Source organism: Haliotis rubra, unplaced genomic scaffold (genome assembly GCF_003918875.1).
Source record: "Haliotis rubra isolate DU_JTF1 unplaced genomic scaffold, ASM391887v1 Scf81, whole genome shotgun sequence".
Classification (NCBI taxonomy): Eukaryota; Metazoa; Mollusca; class Gastropoda; order Lepetellida; family Haliotidae; genus Haliotis; species Haliotis rubra.
The window spans coordinates 1,856,298-1,877,392 of record NW_025767535.1 but is presented as its reverse complement, the minus strand read 5'-3'; the positions used below and the strand labels follow the sequence as shown (position 1 = coordinate 1,877,392).

The 21,095-nt window shown below is 38.0% G+C and overlaps 1 protein-coding gene across 7 annotated transcripts in view; it reads right to left on the bottom strand.

Moving 5' to 3' along the window:
* The window catches only part of LOC124261795 (coiled-coil domain-containing protein CG32809-like), a 250,153-nt gene that overhangs the window by 76,840 nt on the left and 152,218 nt on the right, over window positions 1-21,095 (bottom strand). For 6 of the 7 annotated variants that reach the window (XM_046696160.1, XM_046696156.1, XM_046696159.1 and 3 more), the window contains exon 3: window positions 1,646-1,768. In XM_046696160.1, coding sequence (XP_046552116.1) covers window positions 1,646-1,768 — 123 coding nt within the window. Of the gene's footprint in view, window positions 1-1,645; window positions 1,769-12,382; window positions 14,991-21,095 lie in introns of those variants that run through there. The other variant, XM_046696162.1, reaches the window with a different exon arrangement.

The following is a 21,095-nucleotide window of genomic DNA, read 5'->3' as shown; positions in this document are numbered from 1 at the left end:
TTATATTACCTTAGAGTGAGTGAGTTTAGTTTTACGCCGCACTCAGCAATATTCCAGCTATATGGCGGCGGTCTGTATGTAATCGAGTCTGGACCAGACAATTCAGTGATCAACAGCATGAGCATCAATCTGCGCAATTGGGCACCGATGACATGTGTCAACCAAGTCAGCGAGTCTGACCACCCGATCCCGTTAGTTGCCTCTTACGACAAGCATGGGTTACTGAAGATCAATATTCTAACCCAGACTTTCACTGGTTATTACCTTAGAGCCTTGTGCATGTCTACTCTAAGTGTTCCACGGTTACTTCACTAGATAATACCTCATACACAATGAAAACTAACATTCTAGCACGACATTGTGTGATACTCGATTCTGATTGGCTGAGAGCTCATCAAAACCGTACTTAAATGACAGTTTAAGATCGCTAATTAAAGTGACCGATTCACTGCATATGAATACAATGAACTAGTTGACCCTTTTGTTTGTAAACAAACATGTCGAACATCGGCGATTTCTACCTCGGCAGCATCTTTGATGTTTTTAAAGTAAAAAGTGAATGGTTTGAAGAAGAATTTCTTGTCAGTAATCCCAGTGAACAAACTACGAAGCTGGAAAATTCGTCAGCAGCGCAAAAGCGGCAGTATTCAAACCGGGTCTAGATCTAGCGGGCATGACGTCGTCAAACTCACGTCGGCCCACACGCCCTTACCTGTCCGCTTCCGTCTCGGCCGTAATGCCCAGTCCTTCCACTTCCACTTCCACTGTCCATGTATCCCACATAAAACGTGGCATGTTAGGTCTTTTCCAAATTGGGAATAGTAGGGTGGTTATCAATAATTATTTCTGTGAATAAAGTTAGCGGTGACTAAACTTCAGTTCACGGCTTGAATTTGGGCGAGTCGATTGTCATACAGTAGGGGAAATCAATAACATGTTCGGTTTTAAATTAAACATTTAGCGGTCTTTAATCAACGATAAAGGACCGCAAAATTGAAACAAAATAGTATTATCTTCTAATTCAAACTTCATGTGAATCACACATGCCAACAGCTAATGTCACTGAAGTCTTTAACAGTGTGGCCTTTACTGACATTTTCCTTGAAAATCTTCATTTCTGGCCTGATCACTTCAGTTAACTGGTGTAAATATTTATGTTGATCCACAAATATTAAAATTCTAGTAAAGACATGGTGCACATCAAAGTCATGGCCACAGATGCACAATAATTTTTTCGGCAAAATAATACATATGTTGTGTCTCTTGATGCTGCTACAATATTCACTTAATCACTAAAACGGCATTCACAATGAAGATAATCTATTTTCATCAGTCTCCATCAGTCATTACCAAAGTCGTCAATGTCCGATGGCACCAATATTGCAGGTTAGTTTAGACATACCTTTGTTGATAACCCATGCTCCGATATCTCATATGTCCAACACAAACTACTGACAAGAATGTTTTGGGTCATTTTGGTTGCCAAAGTTGTCACTGTCCGATGGCGCCAATATTGCAGGTTAGTTTCCACCCATGGTTCAATATCTCACCTGTCCGAGACAAAATACTGACAAGAACTTTGAACCTGTCAAATATTTTAGTTACTAATTTCCAATGGCGCTGAGACTGTAAAATGTCCACATACCTGTATGGGGAAGCCACTCTCACTCCCAGAGCCACTGTACTGAGAACCACTGATTCGGTCGGCATACTGAGGGTATCGCTGAGCAAGCACTGCCATGAACTGTTCCCGTTTACGATCTGGTTCCTGCAACATGGCAAATAAACACATATATATGTAACTCTTTTCGTTCACAAAATAATATTACACACATCTGCAAAATTGTCATACATATACCCAAAAGAATGTGAATTTTTTCTCAGGTATACTGCACAGGACCTGAAACATAGTCAAACATGCATCATACTGGATCTGAAAGTCAAAAGCCACAGAATAACCGAAACAAAGTCAAATATTAACCATACAGGATCTGAAACACTGTCAAAGTCAGTATATTCTACTGGTTCTGTAACTCAACGAAATACCATAGAGCATCTGAACACAGTCCAACATATATCCTACTAGATCTCGAACACAGTCCAACATATACCCTACTGGATCTGAAACACTGTCCAACATATATCCTTCTAGATCTGAAACACTGTCCAACATATATCCTACTGGATCTGAAACACTGTCCAACATATATCCTACTGGATCTGAAACACTGTCCAACATATATCCTTCTAGATCTGAAACACTGTCCAACATATATCCTACTGGATCTAAAACACTGTCCAACATATACCCTACTGGATCTGAAACACTGTCCAACATATATCCTACCGGATCTGAAACACTGTCCAACATATATCCTACTAGATCTGAAACACTGTCCAACATATATCCTCGGATCTGAAACACTGGATCTAAAACACTGTCCAACATATATCCTACTGGATCTGAAACACAATATATATCCCAACATGAAATATCCATATTTCCTACTGGATCTGAAACACTGTCCAACATATATCCTACTGGATCTGAAACATCTCCAACAAAACACTGTCCAACACTGTCCAATATATATCCTACTAGATCTGAAACACTGTCCAACATATATCCTACTGGATCTGAAAAACTGTCCAAAATATATCCAACATCTGAAACACTGTCCAATATATATCCTACTAGATCTGAAACACTGTCCAACATATATATATCCTACTACTGGATCTGAAACACTGTCCAACATATATCCTACTGGATCTGAAACACTGTCCAACATATATCCTACTGGATCTAGATCTGAAACACTGTCCAACATATATCCTACTGGATCTAAAAACACTGTCCAACATATATCCTACTGGATCTGAAACACTGTCCAAATATATATCCTACTGGATCTAAAACACTGTCCAACATATATCCTACATATGGATCAGGAAACACTGTCCAACATATATCCTACTGGATCTAAAACACTGTCCAACATATATCCTACTGGATCTAAAACACTGTCCAACATATATCCTACTGGATCTAAAACACTGTCCAACATATATCCTACTGGATCTAAAACACTGTCCAACATATATCCTACTGGATCTAAAACACTGTCCAACATATATCCTACTGGATCTAATATAAAACACTGTCCAACATATATCCTACTGGATCTAAAACACTGTCCAACATATATCCTACTGGATCTAAAACACTGTCCAACATATATCCTACTGGATCTAAAACACTGTCCAACATATATCCTACTGGATGTCCAAAAACACTGTCCAACATATATCCTACTGGATCTAAAACACTGTCCAACATATATCCTACTGGATCTAAAACACTGACAACATATATCCTACTGGATCTAAAACACTGTCCAACATATATCCTACTGGATCTAAAACACTGACAACATATATCCTACTGGACTGTCCAACATATATCCTACTGGATCTAAAACACTGTCCAACATATATCCTACTGGATCTGAAACACTGTCAACATATATCCTACTGGATCTAAAACACTGACAACATATATCCTACTGGATCTAAAACACTGACAACATATATCCTACTGGATCTAAAACACTGTCCAACATATATCCTACTGGATCTAAAACACTGTCCAACATATATCCTACTGGATCTAAAACACTGTCCAACATATATCCTACTGGATCTAAAACACTGTCCAACATATATCCTACTGGATCTAAAACACTGTCCAACATATATCCTACTGGATCTAAAACACTGTCCAACATATATCCTACTGGATCTAAAACACTGTCCAACATATATCCTACTGGATCTAAAACACTGACAACATATATCCTACTGGATCTAAAACACTGTCCAACATATATCCTACTGGATCATATATCCTACTGGATCTAAAACACTGTCCAACATATATCCTACTGGATCTAAAACACTGTCCAACATATATCCTACTGGATCTAAAACACTGTCCAACATATATCCTACTGGATCTAAAACACTGTCCAACATATATCCTACTGGATCTAAAACACTGTCCAACATATATCCTACTGGATCTAAAACACTGTCCAACATATATCCTACTGGATCTAAAACACTGTCCAACATATATACTACTGGATCTAAAACACTGTCCAACATATATCCTACTGGATCTAAAACACTGACAACATGAAGCTGCTGTAGTTAAGAAGATGTGTGAGTGGTATGCTATAACTGCGTGGAAGCACAGTGTCAAACCACGCAGCTCAAGAAGTAGACATCCATGTTCAAGTTTTTCACATCACTGTGTGAACACAACATGAAGTTACATTACTGGATATTACTTCAATATCTTCACTGTTTAATGGAGCTGTATCACATTTCTTACATTCAGGTTCTGTGTTTTTCACCTCGTCTTGATAATGTCATGACATTTAGTGTCATCTTAAAGATTTGAATAAAAAATACAGACACTTGTACTGGCATCGAGCACACGCATGCTGTCGCAAACAACAGACAAGAGTTTTTTCACTTGCTGCAGCACTAATAATGTTGATTGGTTGGTTTGTTGTTTAATGCCACACTCAGCAATATTCCAGCTATAACAGCATGAGCATTGATTTTGCAATTGGGAGACAATCATATGTATGTGCCAGTCAAATCAGCGAGCCTGACCACCTGATCCTGTTAGTCACCTTTTACGACAAGCATGGGTTACCAAAGATCAATTGTAAAATAAACCAGATCTTCACAGGTAATCGAATAAGGAAAATGAATAGGATTTAGGTACATTCCGGACAGCCCTTGGATGGGTGACCATGCAGGCAGCTTAACTCCTGAGAGTTTCCAGGACTTCAGCCCTGCCCCACAACGAAGCACATGTGATACATCAGGTCTCACCTTAGGCAAGTGAGTTTGTTCACAATTACCTCTGTTCACCCAGCAGGAAATGGGTACCCGGTGAAATAAGTCATGAGACTATTAACCTTCCTAGCGCCTAACAGGCAGCTTGGGTTATCCGGGGTAATAATGATCAGATTGTGCGCTTTGAGCAGGATATCTAGCCTGGAAAAGGCGCGTTATAAATATTCTCATTATTATTATTAATACTAGAAATGGGCTTCACACGTTCGCCATGTCAAAAATCAAACCAGGCACTGGTACTATAAACCAACACTTTAACCACAAATTCCTTAAGTGGCATTTAGAAGCTGGTATGATGAAGAGGAACAGTTTTATGGATGGACAACTTCTTTGAAGTAATAGATGTGATGTTTCGGTGTAGACCAGAACACCATTTTCAAGCAAATGATGTCTTGTCATCATCAAAACATCATATCTATTGCAACAAAGAATTTAAAGTTGTCTATCCATAAAAAGTGTTCCTCTTCACTTTAACCACAAGGCAACCACATTTTCACATTTAGAAAGAACATGACATTAAGACCAATTTCAAAATTTCCAGATGTTGGGTGATGACGAATTTTCAGACTGACTGACTGAGTTTAGTTTTACGCCGCTTTTAGCAATATTCCAGCAATATCACGGCGGGGGACACCAGAAATGGGCTTAACACATTGTGCCCATGTGGGGAATCGAACCCGGGTCTTCGGCGTGACGAGCGGACGCTTTAACCACTAGGCTACCCCACCGCCCCACGAATTTTCAGAATAATTCCAATTGGGAATGCACAGGATTACAACGGATTTCTGTACTGAACTTGGATTTGTTTGGATAGTAAAGTATTTTGATAGTGATGGATTGGGTCGGATTGCGATAAATTGTTCTGGATTATAATTGACTTTTAACTGTGCAGTTTAGTCTTCAGCGTCAATATCTGTTCTTAAATGATTCTGTACTGTGTCATATGCACTTCATGATTAGATAAGATATTTATTGCAGAGCATTCCATGAAGAAATAGTGGCAATATTCTATAAGCTACAAACACAGTACGTACAAAGGTCATGTGACCCATCAAGATCCGGGTTAAGAATTTATCTTCAGTAACCCAAGCTTGTTGTAAGAGGCGAATAACGGGATCGGGTGGTCACTTGCTGACTTGGTTTACACATCATCGGTTCCCAATTGCAGATCATTGAACTGAACTCGGTTATTTACAGACCGCCACCATATAGGTGGAATATTGCTGGGTGTGGCGTAAAAGTAAACTCACTCACTCACACAGGTCATGTATATGGACCTATGTTGCCATAGTGACCTGTAGTCGGAATATTGCTGAGTGTGGCATTAAATACCAAAAACAAACAATATGAGCCTATAGCTTTTCATAGAATAATCATTTGAATATGAAACCTTTCATAGAATAATAATTTGAATATGAAATCTTTCATAGAATAATCATTTGAATATGAAACCTTTCATAGAATAATCATTTGAATATGAAACTTTTCATAGAATAATCATTTGAATATGAAACCTTTCATATAATAATCATTTGAATATTAAACCTTTCATAGACTAATCATTTGAATATGAAACCTTTCATAGAATAATCATTTGAATATGAAACAAAAATAGGACAGATTGTTTTTTGCATAGAAATAATTTCATTTCAGGTTTGATAGGTTCAAACATTTTGCACTGAAACAGCTTGAAGGTCTAGTGCAATACTCACATGAATAAGTATTCTATAAATCAAATGTCTCCACACAGAAGCAAGTTATATTGCAGGACCACCCACACCATGGGGTGATTTTCTCACTGTTCCTGGGGAATAAATGCCAAAAGAAATAAACTGTTGAGCTGCAGTAACAAGGCAACCTCAGTACGTTCCTGTAAAACACAGAGAGGACAGATGCGTATAGAACTTCTTTCCTTCTAATTGCAATTTGGCCATGTCAGTTGGTCAGATCTCCCCTGGGCTATCTTCTGGTAATGAGAGCCATTGGTACGTCCCTCCAACATGGGGTCAGTGTTGGGGTCAGCTGGTCGGTCCCCTAACTCAGGGAGGCGGGCTTGACAGGACTCTTAACTTTATATCCATGGTGGATCAACGGGGAGACAATGTAAAGCCTGCTTTTGAGAAATGAAGCCTCATTTGTGGCATCATGTCAAGAGCAAGAAGTGGTCATTAGCTTGTAGGGTACATAGTGTTAATGATGGCCTAGTGGCAGGGGAGATAACTGCTTGATGTGTCACACTTGAGTGAGTTATCACTGTTTGCAAGGCCGTTTGCTGGTTTGTATATACAGAGTAGTGAAGTTTGCCTAAGATTAGTTTTATTATATAAATTGATAAATTCATGTGGATAAATGAGTGAGTGAGTGAGTGAGTTGTATTCCCAGAAAGTCAGCTTCACATGGGAGGTCTCACATCCTTACACAAGCATTGAAATGGCAAACTAATGATAATGATGAATTAAATTTAGGATCCTGACACATCTAAGGGAAGCAATACCACAGCCAACTCCAGCAGCATAGTTGACTGGGCCACCAAAGCCCTCAGCCTAACATGGAAAGGATGGAGTTTCCACACAACTAAGTACCCTTGGTGTACACATGGTTAACACTGGGTTAACACTTTGTTAACATTGGGTTAACACTGGGCTAAAATTATACTTCACTGGACATTGTTTTTTATTGGTTTTGTTGTTTATGCTGCACTCAGCAATATTCCAGCTATATGGCAGCAGTCTGTAAATAATCCAGTCTGGACCAAACATTCCAGTGATCAACAGCATGAGCATCAATCTACGCAAATGGGTAACGATGACATGTGTCAACCAAGTCAGCAAGGCTGATCACAATCTGTTAGTCGCCTCTTACGACAAGCATGGGTCGCTGAAAACCAATTCTACCCCGATCTTCATGGGTCTCGTTGAACACTGAATTTAGGACATAAACTCTCAGTGTCTCGTAAAAAGATTTTGAAAAAGTTTGTACGTTGACACATATATAACATCTTTCACAAAATACAATATTGTCAACCATGGTGTCTTTGAAGTTGAACGGATACTTCATCTCTGAGGTTCAACACAAACAATGACTAAATAAGAAATAAATAGCGACCAAACTTTTACTTCGAGACAACTATGGATTTGACACATCATCAGTTTTTTTCTGTAATTTTCATATGTTAGTGCAGTGATATTTTTTACTTAGGCCAGACCAATTTTAAATCTTGTTTTACGGATCCGCTTGCCGTATTATTTCAAGAATAAGAAATAAAAGTTAATTTTCCCCGCTCAAAAAATAAAATCCTAATGTTTCTATTAGCCAACATTTTGGGGGGGATTGTTTTTGGCCCCCTTATACACTTCATAAATTGCCGGAAGTTAAATAAGTTTAATAATTAGAAGGAAACAACTTTGACTGGTGATTTTTTTTTTTTTCCCCTCCTGCCTTTAGGTTTTCTGATGACAAAAATCTGTAAAACAAAAAATAAAATTGGTCTGGCCTTAGGGGGAAATATTTTATATTTTATATGTGTAACATTCCACTGAGAACATAACAATTGTGATCCTAAATAAAAAAACTTGTACAGTTGTGAGAAAGTCAAATCTATGAAATGTGTGAAAACAATTTCCCATTATTTTGTTGATAGCAAACTCACATGTTCAAACCAACATACAATATGTCATACTGGACAATGAGACCTGCCTAACATGTAACACACACACTGTACTGCTACAAATTTAGAAAAAACATTGAAAAACTACAAACAAATATATCAGATTTTTTACAACTTTCAAAAACACAGACAAGAAATTTTCAGAGAAAAAAATGTTTAAACAAGAAAAATGAGAGAAATATTTGTTACATTAACTTTTACTATCGACTCCGGTATAAGTATAAATTTATTCAAGTTCCTGGCAATACTTCAATACCAGGATTGTATTCCCAAGACAGTACATAACTCGCTCTGAACATATCACCTGGATCACAAGTATTAACATAGGATCACATGATCTGTGTTCAACAAGCTGTAATTAAATCCCATAGCCCGAAATATCAGACCTCAACAGAGCGAAAGGCACAAGCATCCAACAGTTACGGAAGTGTTGCCCCAGAGCAAGGCCTGCAGAAATGGACTACTGTTTCTGTTTCGGTTTATGTCAATGCGCCAAGTCTGCTGCAGGTGTCAATATTGTCTTATTTGGAAACTCCGTACTTCATCAAAACTCACGACAACTTTGTTTACAGCCAAGCGGACAATGTTGCAAATCTTGGTTGCGGTCAACAGTCGGAGGATGTAGCAGAACTACTTTGATACATACAATGACCCGCCACATGTCACATTTACGGACATTTAGCTCATTTTTTCAGTCTGATGTAACCAAGACAGATGAACAAACTGATCAACAGTTTAATTACTTGGAATTTGGAGACAGTTGTAAAGTAATCAGTATTTGAAGAGATTCAACCTTTGATTAAACCCAGGCGTATATACAGACGTTTCACAATAGGTATGTGACTATATAAAGATCCATCAGGTTAATTTGTTAAATTCTAAATTAGATTGATATTTATATATAAAGTACATTATATTAAAACTGGGTGACATAATTAACACACACAGAGGCATCACTCAATATATAGGTTACCATATATGACAGTAGATAAGCTGAATTTTGAGAACCAAAAACAGTAGTCTGTAGAAGGGGGTCGGCTTATCTACAGGTTACACTTTCGTCAAACTTTTTTCTGGTGGTAAGAAATGACATTGTATCCATACGCTACGTTTCATCAAATTTAAATGATAAATACTTTATTCATGGTAAAATTCTAATGATAAATACTGTATTTATGGTAAAATTCTAAAGATAAATACTTTATTTATGGCAAAATTCTAAAGATAAATACTTTATTTATGGCAAAATTCTAATGATAAATACTTTATTTATGGTACAGCAAACTATACAAATTCATTTATAATTAATTGACAAATGTTTTTCTTCTCAAGTACACTTGCAGTATAAGTCAGCTGAAATGTGCATAATGAGCTAAGTAACAGTTACAATGAACTAAAGTCAGTGGTCCCTTTGAGTTTGTTACAACTATATACTACTCACACTTTGCTAAGGATCACCAAAATTCACAACTTTACTTAAACGCAGAGTTATGATTTTAAATTGTATCCATTTAAAAACGGATAATAATATTATGGTAACCCCTCTTTAGGCAAACACTCACTTTAATCTAACCTTATGCACTTGGTACATGAATAACAATAAAAAATGGTTTTCATGGAACCAATCAACCATTTTGTCATGGCACGGGGCATTGACAGGTACACAACACCTGAAAATGTCAGAAAATCGGAAAATATCAACAGTTTCCGATCTTGTCTATACAAATGTCTAATTTGATTTGATTTGATTTGATTTGATTGACCTGTCAACAGCATTAATGGGATCCACAAGATGCAGTGACATACTGAAACCTAGGATCCATGCTTACAATAAGCTTAGATATTTAACCCAAATTTGACCCCACATGATAGTTTTCTGTTGAATCCATGAGTTGATCCTTAGCAAAGTGTGAATAGTATATATATCATTAGGCTACTGCATATATAAGGTTTTCTGATGTTTTGTACTCAGTGAAGTTAGTGGTCTTTACAGCAAATGTAAGACAAATTTCCCATTGAACTCTTCAGTGTCTCTTTCTAGCCATGAGGGAATCCAATTTGATACGAGTTATCAAACCCAAACAAACATATTAAACAGCACCCTATATAAGGTATGCTTAATCTAGTATGGACAGGCAAATTAATGATTAATTGTTACCAAAATCCACACAGCAGAGCACAATGGCACTCCCAACCATCTGATCATCATGAGTCTGCTTGTAAGATAGAATGACATAGAGGAATCCCCATGGTCAGACAAGGAAGAATTCCCATGTGGAGAGAAAAATGGGAAACCCGAGACCTATTCTATCCAGAAATTGAATGGAGAGACACCTATGGGGTACAGGACTGACTGACTGAGTTTAGTTTTACGCCACTTTTAGCAATATTCCAGCAACATCATGGCAGGGGACACCAGAAATGGGCTTCACACAATGTACCCATGTGGGGATTGAACCCGGTCTTCGTGACGAGCCAACACTTTAACCACTAGGCTACCCAACCGCCCCTGGGGTACAGGAGACCAGGGCCCCGATCTACAAAACGTTCGTAGTGCGACGACATTCGTAAGCCTATGGTAAACTTTAGAGTTACAACAGGTAGTAATGTTACGACCCAGGTCTGCCTAGAAAACTTACGGGGAGACAGGAGGTACAGGTCTACCCACAACACCAATGGAGAGAATGAGTGAGTATGGTTTTACACCGCTTTTAGCAATATTCCAGCAATATCACGGCAGGTGACACCAGAAATGTTCTTCACACATTCTACCCATGTGGGGAATTGAACCCGGGTCTTCGGCATGACGAGCGAATGTTTAAACCATTAGGCTACCCCACCACCCCACCAATGGAGAGAAATGAATGGGGTACTGGAAACCTGGTTTGACCAAAATTCCCATGGAGAGACAAGAACTGGATACAGGATTCCTGGTCCACCCAAAATTGTCATGGAGAGATGGAGAGACAAACATATTATACAGATCCCTCGTTTACTCCCCCCCAACCAGATCCACCTTTTAAACCATGATGTATCGCAGAAGATACCATTTTACATTCCTGATAATTTCTCGCAAAGTCCGATGTCTGTTCCCACTCTGGGCTTGACAGCCATTTAACTTTTGAATATAACAACATTCTCCAGCACAAAAATCAATAGTGAGTAATGAGAGATAACTGTTCAATTAAAAGCAAGGACCTTCATCTCAAGAGTATTTGTCCTCCACTGGCAAAGGATGCAGAAGAATGAAGCAGAACAAAGGGAATGCAGAACCAAGAAAATCCATAGAGAAGGGAATGCAGAACAGGTAGAATGCAGCACAGACCCGCGACCACATCTCAAGAAGACTACGATGGCATCGAGACACACAGAGTTACCTCCCTTGACACATGAAAACCCGATATATGTTGATAATCAGACCATGAAATGTGATTTTTGCATTACAAATGACATGGTACAGAAACAGAAATTAATAATATATGTTATCTAAGCCTGTGATGAACTAAAAATCAATAACGGGATAATTTCCTGCTGAATATTTTATCCGCATCACATACATATCGGTTCAAAGACTTAACAGTTTAAAAACAATTTAAATCCATTTTAGGCTGTATCAATAAATCCCTCCTGTAAAAAAGGGACATGCCAAAAAGTGAATAATCATTAGAAAATCTGAAATGAAAATAATTTCAATAAAATAAACATAAATAAAATTGTAAGAATTGCAATGAATATTTTTTATAATTACTGATACATCACTTAGCTCATGAATGTGACATTTACCTCAAATCTTATTGGCTGATATCCATAGTAACCATTGGTGCCAAGAGGATTTTTGAGAATACCCTTCATTGGTTTATTCCGAATGTGAGGCTGTGACCTTGGATCCGGCCGTGGTTGCGGCTGTACTTTACGTCGAGGCTGTCGTGGTGGTTGTTCCTGTTGCTGTGGGCGTGGCGGAGCCTGGGGCGCCGGCTCAGGCGGGGGGTGATAATAATCCGAGTCAGTCCGCCGGAGTTTGCGAGCCCCTTTGGGTTTAGCACTGCCTAGGCACCTGAGGAAGGAGTCTCGCATTCTAACGGACCCTGGTGGTGATCATTCGACCAAACATCGCTAATCCTCCACACATACCGCTTTAAGTTGACATCGTGTTGTCCGACCAGTATCCTCACGCGTCCCTTGTCAACAGTTCCGTCATCAGTGTATGACCTCACACTCACTGACAGACCTCAACAGACCCCGACAGGGCAAGGCACAGAGACTTTACGAAGGTAATGTGCTGTTTCTAAGGTACCGTATATCACAAAAACTTTTGTTCCTGACTCTAACATCCATAATCAGCTTTAGCTGACTGAAAAAGAAGATTTCCGGGTCCACTTATTTTTTTGACAGGACATCGTCACGAAAATATCTCCAAGGAACATCATGCACAACTACCACAAAAATTTATTGTCAACGCAATCAACAAACGTTTCTTGAACTGTGACTCTTGTGTTGACAGAGCATCATGTCTGTGCTGATATGTCCCACAGAAATAAATGGAATATTGACCTAAACAGTCATGGTGTATTTTCTGTTGTTAATTTTATCAGAATGTTTGCTCCGAAACCGAAAAACTCCCAGCTGCATACTGTCCACTCAGCATATCAGTATGACAGTCCAGCATACCAACACATATATCCTTTGTTTACAAATATTCAAAATACTTAGATATATAAGTATTAGCTTGCTTGAAGATAGTCCAGTTTCAAACTATTGAAGAGCGATGTCCACATTCGTCTTGGCAGAGATTGTATAGAAATCCCAATTTGCACGTCGACTTTCACAGAAATCTAACAGCTTGATGCATGTACACTGTGGAATGTTTAATGTCGACTGACTTGGGTTTCATGGGACAATGATATCCCACACCATCTCATCTACCCTCCTCGTCACCAGAAACTTGTTTATACAAGTATGAATCATTAACTTTTTAACTGAATAAATGACACAGTGACTAGGAATTTGATACATTTCAGACATACATTCTGGATTAGTCGATTCTATTCTGTAGAGGGGGAAGTTCCTGATCCGTGTACATAGGACCCAAGGGAGTGTGGCTGTACGGTATCAAGAGGTGTAAAGATCAGGCATCCTGTTGAGAGTATAGCGGCACTCCACTTTCAAATATATAGTGCGACACTCCACTTTGTTTTGTATTAAGTGATACTTCCAGTATCTCCTGATCTGGATTTAGCAGCCCTTTACTCTGTCACACACATACAGTTCTGTATACAGTCATACAGTTTGGTACAAAGTTGAACGTTCTTAAAAAATGAGGCTGTGTTCTGTCAATATACGCGAACATTTCAATGTTTCACATATAGAATGAGAGGTCAGACCCATGTATGTCTGATCATCAGTAAGGATTCAAGAATTTACAGTGCTCCTAGGACATTGAAACTTTTCTTTGGACAAGTGAAACACTCCTCAGGACACTTAAATGCCCTTTTGGACATTGAAACACTCCATTGGACACTAAACTCACCAAGATCCAATCCAATCCAGTGCTTTCTAGGGCATTTGAAATGCTTCCTAGGATCCTGAATTGAATCTGAGATTGAAACCCTCCCAAGTTCACTAAAGTCTTGCTTTGATTTTCCAGTTCCAAGGATGTCGAAATGCTTCCTAGGACACAGTAACACTACCTAGGACAATGAAACTCTCCCTAGGACACAGTAACACTTCCTAGGGCAATGAAACTCTCCCTAGGACACAGTAACACTTCCTAGGACAATGAAAGACTCCCTAGGACACAGTAACACTTCCTAGGACATTGAAACTCTCCCTAGGACAACGAATACACTCTCCACTTGTCCAGATGCAGTTTGGGTACACTCCACAACAACCACCATGCCCACAAAATTAGCATGCCATGTTTTTCGTCACCGACAACAATGTCCGTCACATTCACGACTGTGTCAAGCACATCTACACTTTCAACGAAACGAAACTGAAAATGTAACAACTGAAAGAGGACATATCACCATGGCAATGCCATATACAATTACGATGATCCTTTTCTCAACAAAATCAAGTACACCGTACTGATCTCCCTAATCAGACACACGCAATGGGTTTTAAATCTTTGCGAAGAGTTTTTTCTCCAGGTTTTCTGAAATCCTGCGTAGAGGAATTCCGTTGAGTATGACAGTCACAATATTGTTTATCAGAATCTTGTTGTCATGCCAACCTACAGACAACAAACTGTTTTGTCACAGGGTTCCCATGTTGATCAGTTTTCTGACAAATGTTTCTTCTTGACATGCTTGTGTGATATGTACCATGGACACATAAGTTTTGACAGTGTGAGATTCCGTCTGAAACGTTTCTTTGTAGCTTTCTCCACACTCTACGGCTGTCACCTAGACGATCAGAAACAGAAAAAAACATCAAATATGTACACTCCAACTGCAGTCCAATGACTCAGATCTTATTGGTGTTAAAAGAAAAATTAATTTCGCCAGTTTATAAAAGATTATATTTTCTTGTCATCGTATTCATTATGCTGTCAGAAGAAGCTTTAACATACATCATGCCTATTCATGATATTATTGTTCAAAAGTTCTTTAGAATTCAATCAAATTCTATTCATATCAAAGGGTGAAGATGAGAAATGAGCATCTTGACCAATCACTAAATTGGGGTGACCGCATCCCTCTGTTTGGAGAACATTTTCTCCTTGTTTCTAGCAATATTAAATTAAAACTGGACGAAACTATTTGTTTTGGTTTAAGATTAATCTTAACCTGCCAATTCTGTATACATCATAAAACTTGAGTGATTATGATTTTATGCCACTTTCAGCAATATTCCACAAAATATTACAGCGAGGGACACCAGAAATGGACTCTACAGATTGTACCTATGTAAGGAGTGAGTGAGTGAGTATAATTTTACACCCCACTCAGCAATATATTTCAGTTATATGGCGGCGGTCTGTAAATAATCAAGTCTAGACCAGACAATCCAGTGATCAACAGCATGAACATCGATCTGCGCAATTGGGAACCGATGACATGTGTCAACCAAGTCAGCGAGCCTGACCACCCGATCCCGTTAATCGCCTCTTACGACAAGCATAGTCGCCTTTTGTGGCAAGCATGGGTTGCTGAAGACCTATTCTACCCCGGATCTTCACGGGTCCCTATGTAAGGAATGGAAATCTGGTCAATAAGAGTGATGGGTGAATGCCTTATCCAATCAACTAGCTACCCTTATGAAATGAACCAGCAGACTAGGAAACTGTGAACTCTGTACAACCTTAATAATTATTTGCTAAATTGATTCACATTCTAACATTTAAACTTTGGTTTTAGACAATCATAATTTTAGGCAAAATGGATCCAACAGGTATGGGTCAGCAAGTTGGTCATTTTATTCATCATGTTTAACCGAGATATTTGGATTGATTAAAGCAGGTTGTGAATGTTTATTGAATAAGTGTGTGAAAATACACATCAATAACATACCAAAACAACTAATTTTTTATCAAAATGCAATATGGGTTTCTTGACACCTGTTACAAACTGTGATGAAACATAAGGGTTGCAAGTTTGTAGTTTAATGCCACACTCAGCAATAGTGCAGCTATATAATGGTGATCTGTATATAATGCAGTCTGAACCAGACAATCCAGTGACTGACATCATGAACATCTTTCTACAAAACTGGGATAAGATGAAATGCATGGACATGCAGCGGACACCAGAAATGGGCTTTACTCATTGTGCCCATGGGGGGAATCGAACCCTGGTCTTTGGCATGACGAGCGAACACTTTAACCATAAGGCTACCCTGCTGCCCCTGACAAGTCAGCAAGCCTGCAATATTCCAGCTATGTGGCTGCGGTCTGTAAATAATTGAGTCTGGACCAGACAATCCAGTGATCAACAGCATGAGCATCGATCTACACAATTGGGATACGATGACATGTGTCAACCCAGTCAGCGAGCCTGACCACCTGATCCCATTAGTTGCCTCTTACGACAAGCATGGCTTGCTGAAGATCAATTCTAACCTAGATCTTCACGGGTCCACAATTAAAGCCTAACAACGGGTCCTGTAAAGTAACCTAAAGTATAAATATTTCTTTTTGCATTTTCAAACTTGCTCGGACCGCCAATTGCCCAGCAAAGTCATCCTGTAATTCCAATAGGTGGTGATATGCTATTACCACTGACAGCCATTAACTGATTATATAGCATTACTACGTATGAAATTGACATTAATTGCATCTTGCACAGTTTAAAGAGGAACTGTCAGGGGTCAAAAGGTCATGATGCAACTGTCACAGTTTTGTGACCAAATGGTCATAATTATTTATGTCAGAGTTGCTGCTGACTTCCTGTTTCAACAGGATAGAGAGCATCACCACGGCAACTGATCAATATGATCAATAGTTGCCAAGGTTTCTCAAATAAATGTTGACATGAAATGGATGAAAAACAGACTACAAAATACATGACCAAGTTGATGTTTACCAGACCAATAGTTCAAAACAATTCCTACGTTTGACCGAAGAATAAATCAAATTATTATTTTTATCTTGTAGCTGATGAAACTCCACACTGAAACCTAACAACTAGTTTTATCAAATTAAAAAAATAAAATGTTATAAACACACTAATAAAAAAATACCATGATCAAAAACATGAAAATCAAACATTATATATTTTTCAAGCAGTCACACTTCTCATACTACAAACAAACAAACTATAGGCAGACATTTGATTAATCAGTTGACTGTAGGTTAAATTGATCATTTTCTATATTCCTAGTTAATTTGCCAAGATGTTGGCATTATAACCAATACCAAATACCAAAACTTTTCATAGCTTTTTAAGGTTAGATTTTTTAAAAGAATTTCTTTACATAAAATTGAAAGCATATTCAAAATAAGCACATTTTAAATTAACATGTTAAAAATGATTGATATGGGTTTTTTTTGACAGGCTTTACAATAAAACAAGAAAACAAATTCTCTTGGCCTTGGTGAGCTTGAATTGATTGACATTCGTGTTAACTGCCGTTATATTGCCTGAGTTTCTGGTAGTCTTAGCCTATCTACTCATACCAATTACATAAATATTTGATAAGTCTGACGTGATCACCCCATCTAAATAATTACCAGAGGCAAGTGTCCCCCACAAATACCACCACATTGCCTTTAAATTCCGTTTTCTTAAAAGAAGATGCACCATATCCAAAATGCAAATACTTTTAATTTATCAAGTTGATTTTTTTAATACTGTCCTCCATGTAGGACTCTGCTTTTTGTAGTACTGAATCATAACATTTGCACAGTATTGTAAATTCAACACACTTGCTAAACTATTCTGTCCCATTAAGAAAGTTGTTTTATATTCAAATATTAATAGCTTCTCAAGTTAATATATTATTTAAACTTTTATTCAATTATGACTTCACTTTCAGTATTATGGAATTCTTACTTTGGCAGAGTATAGCAAACAGTTACATTAAATATCATTATGCATAAACTATTTCACCTTTAAAAAATGTTACAACATCTAAATAATGTAAACTAAAAGTTGAAATCAATAATTTATAAACTTTCATCCATTAACTTCTTACTTCTTAGCATTATCAATTTTGTCTCTACTGTAAACTTTTCAGACTGAATGCATTTCTTAAATTATTATGCTTTATCATAAAATCTTACAGCATGGTTTTAAATCTATATTTGAATTAATTTAGTAAATATTTAATAAACGGTCTTCAAAACATGACTTGATCTTTAGGATTATCACATTACAAATTATGAAGAGCATTGTTAGCATTCCACATTAATATTTAAGCCCTGGATATGACTGATTAGAATTCCTTGACCATCTTATCTTGTCTTGGAGATCTCAAGACGGCACCATACACATTTATGGATCCATAGCCCATCTTCCAGAGTAATATGTTACATGGTTTCCATGGTGAAATGGTTCCAGTGAATGAGGCCAGTCACTACACAAAAGCTGACCAAACCAGCTGACAATAAGGCTGACCATTTAGAGTGTTGAAAAGTGGACACAGAATCTTCTTGATCCACTGAGAAAACTGGTAACAGCACCAATCATCACTACTACACTGCTTCACACAGGTGTGTGAAACTTACATACCTTGACGAATGTACATTTCAACACTTGTCAGTCACGATGACAGCTCTTGTCAAACAAATCCCTTCAAAGTCAGGCTGGGGAATATTTACTTCAAATTTCAGTGGAATATTTCCATAATCCTGAAATATTTCATGATCCATGATAAAATGCTGGTTATGATAACAGATATACCTGTGAGTCATCCGTTACAGAAGATCTGTAACACTGTAACAAACTAAAGTCGGTCCACACACAATGTAACTAACTTCCACGGACATGTGATCGAAACAGTTTAGCTCTCCACCAGAACATGTGATCGAAACAGTTTAGCTCTCCACCAGAAATCACCTTCGTTAGTGGGTCTATTTGACAGAGTAGCTAACGCACACCCTTTCACAGTTCCTTATCAGCTGTCGCAGATAATCTCATTTACAAATCCCTGTAATCCGGAACGTGCTTTGTGATGCGGCCACATACCTGTGTAGTCGAGAGATGCATGGGGTATGTTGTATCAACAGTCTACTTAACCATGTCCGGCTCGGAGACCATCAAATCATCTCCCTCCAGTTATCCTGGGCCAGCTGTATCGGCAATCCAACCCCCACTGCCCATCTTGTAAACAACCAACCGAGGCAGTCTCTGAGAGCAGTTAACTGATCTCTGTCTTTTAATTAACAGCTCTCACAGCTTCAATTGTCAGAGGCCTTGCAAACTGCAACTGGCAAGCGAGGACCTATCTAATCACAGGGAAGCATAACAACAGTTAGGCATGCATTGATTCCGGTGACATGGCTGAAGGCCGTAATTAGCGTAGATTCCTCCAGATTGGACAGTCCCCCTCTATCACATGTGTCAACATGCTTGTGTTGTGTTTAAGTCAGTTAACAAAATAAACACAGCCAATGGCTGGCCTGTTGTGTTGGGGATGATCAGATTCATCATATTTCTTCTCATTCTACGATGTAGTTATCGAGTTCCATGTCACGGTGTTGATGACTCAAAGCTTTGACTTTGACAACTGTCTTCTCCTGCATCATGGTCACATGGGCGAGGAAATTGTCCTTAATTACACTGACCGCTTTAGTGGCGTTCGGTGGGGTAAAGTCAATACCTCGTAAAAGAGGCTTTTAATCATCCTTAATGAGGAATGTAACGAACTGGAGAATTGTTGGTATCTGAGGCATTGTTCACACCAGAGACTACACATTTATATGGTCTCTGTTCACACATAGATATAAGGAGAAGTTAACACCTCACAAATGAGGGCATTCACGATTGACATTTTACACCCAACAATGAATCCTTCAGACTCGCCCTTCTATGTACATTGTAGATTGTAGTTCCAGGACAAATCCAAACAAACAGTGTCAATAATCTACCCACATTTTATAATATATCTACAAATATTAACTTTAATAAAAAAAATATTCTTAATAAAGGAAATTGTTAACAAAAAACTGTAAAAAATTCCAATCATATTCACTGATGACATTTGAAAATCATGAACAACTAATACCTCATTTTGGAGGTCTTAACATTTCCATGTTAAAACTCTGCACCAGCTGTGGCTTAACTCAATATACATCTATATGCTATGTAGTAAACTTTATGGAGTATTTGGATGCAGTCAAAGGTGTGTCGTATATCAATAAATTTCACTCAACATCTGGTTTGACTCATGCTGATCCCGCTTAATGACCTTGGTGTACATCAATATTGTCCAACATCAAACTTACATTATTATTACCAGTACATAACAATAAAGAATTATGATGCTCTATTTTTGTTTTGCTCAATTATCTTTTCATTAACACAGCCATAGTTCCTTGTAAAATTATTGATTCTTAATGTAACAAAACACTAATTTTGTTGAACCTAAACAATTTCAAAGAGTAACCAGTTTCCTTATGAATATGCGTAATTATTACCTAATAATATCACTACAGTCTTGGGGTGGTGGGGTAGTCCAGGGGTTAAAGTGTTCGCTCATCACACGGAAGACTCGGGTTCGATTCCCGACATGGGTACAATGCGTGAAGCCCATTTCTGGTGTCCACAGCCATGATATTGCTGGAATATTGCTAAAAGCGGCGTAAAACTAAACTTACTCAGTCACTATAGGCTCAGTGTTCTAATATGCTATATGACTGAAAACAGTATAGCACAACAAGCTTCAATCTATTCAAAAATATTTTCAAGCCCAAACATAAAAAATATATATATGAAATAAGAATAATGTTATTACAATAATCAAATTTTGACAATATTTTTGTCCCAAATAAAATATTACACCAAATAAAATGATATTTTCCTTATCAAGCATGTGAAACTACAAGTTTTTCCTCCAT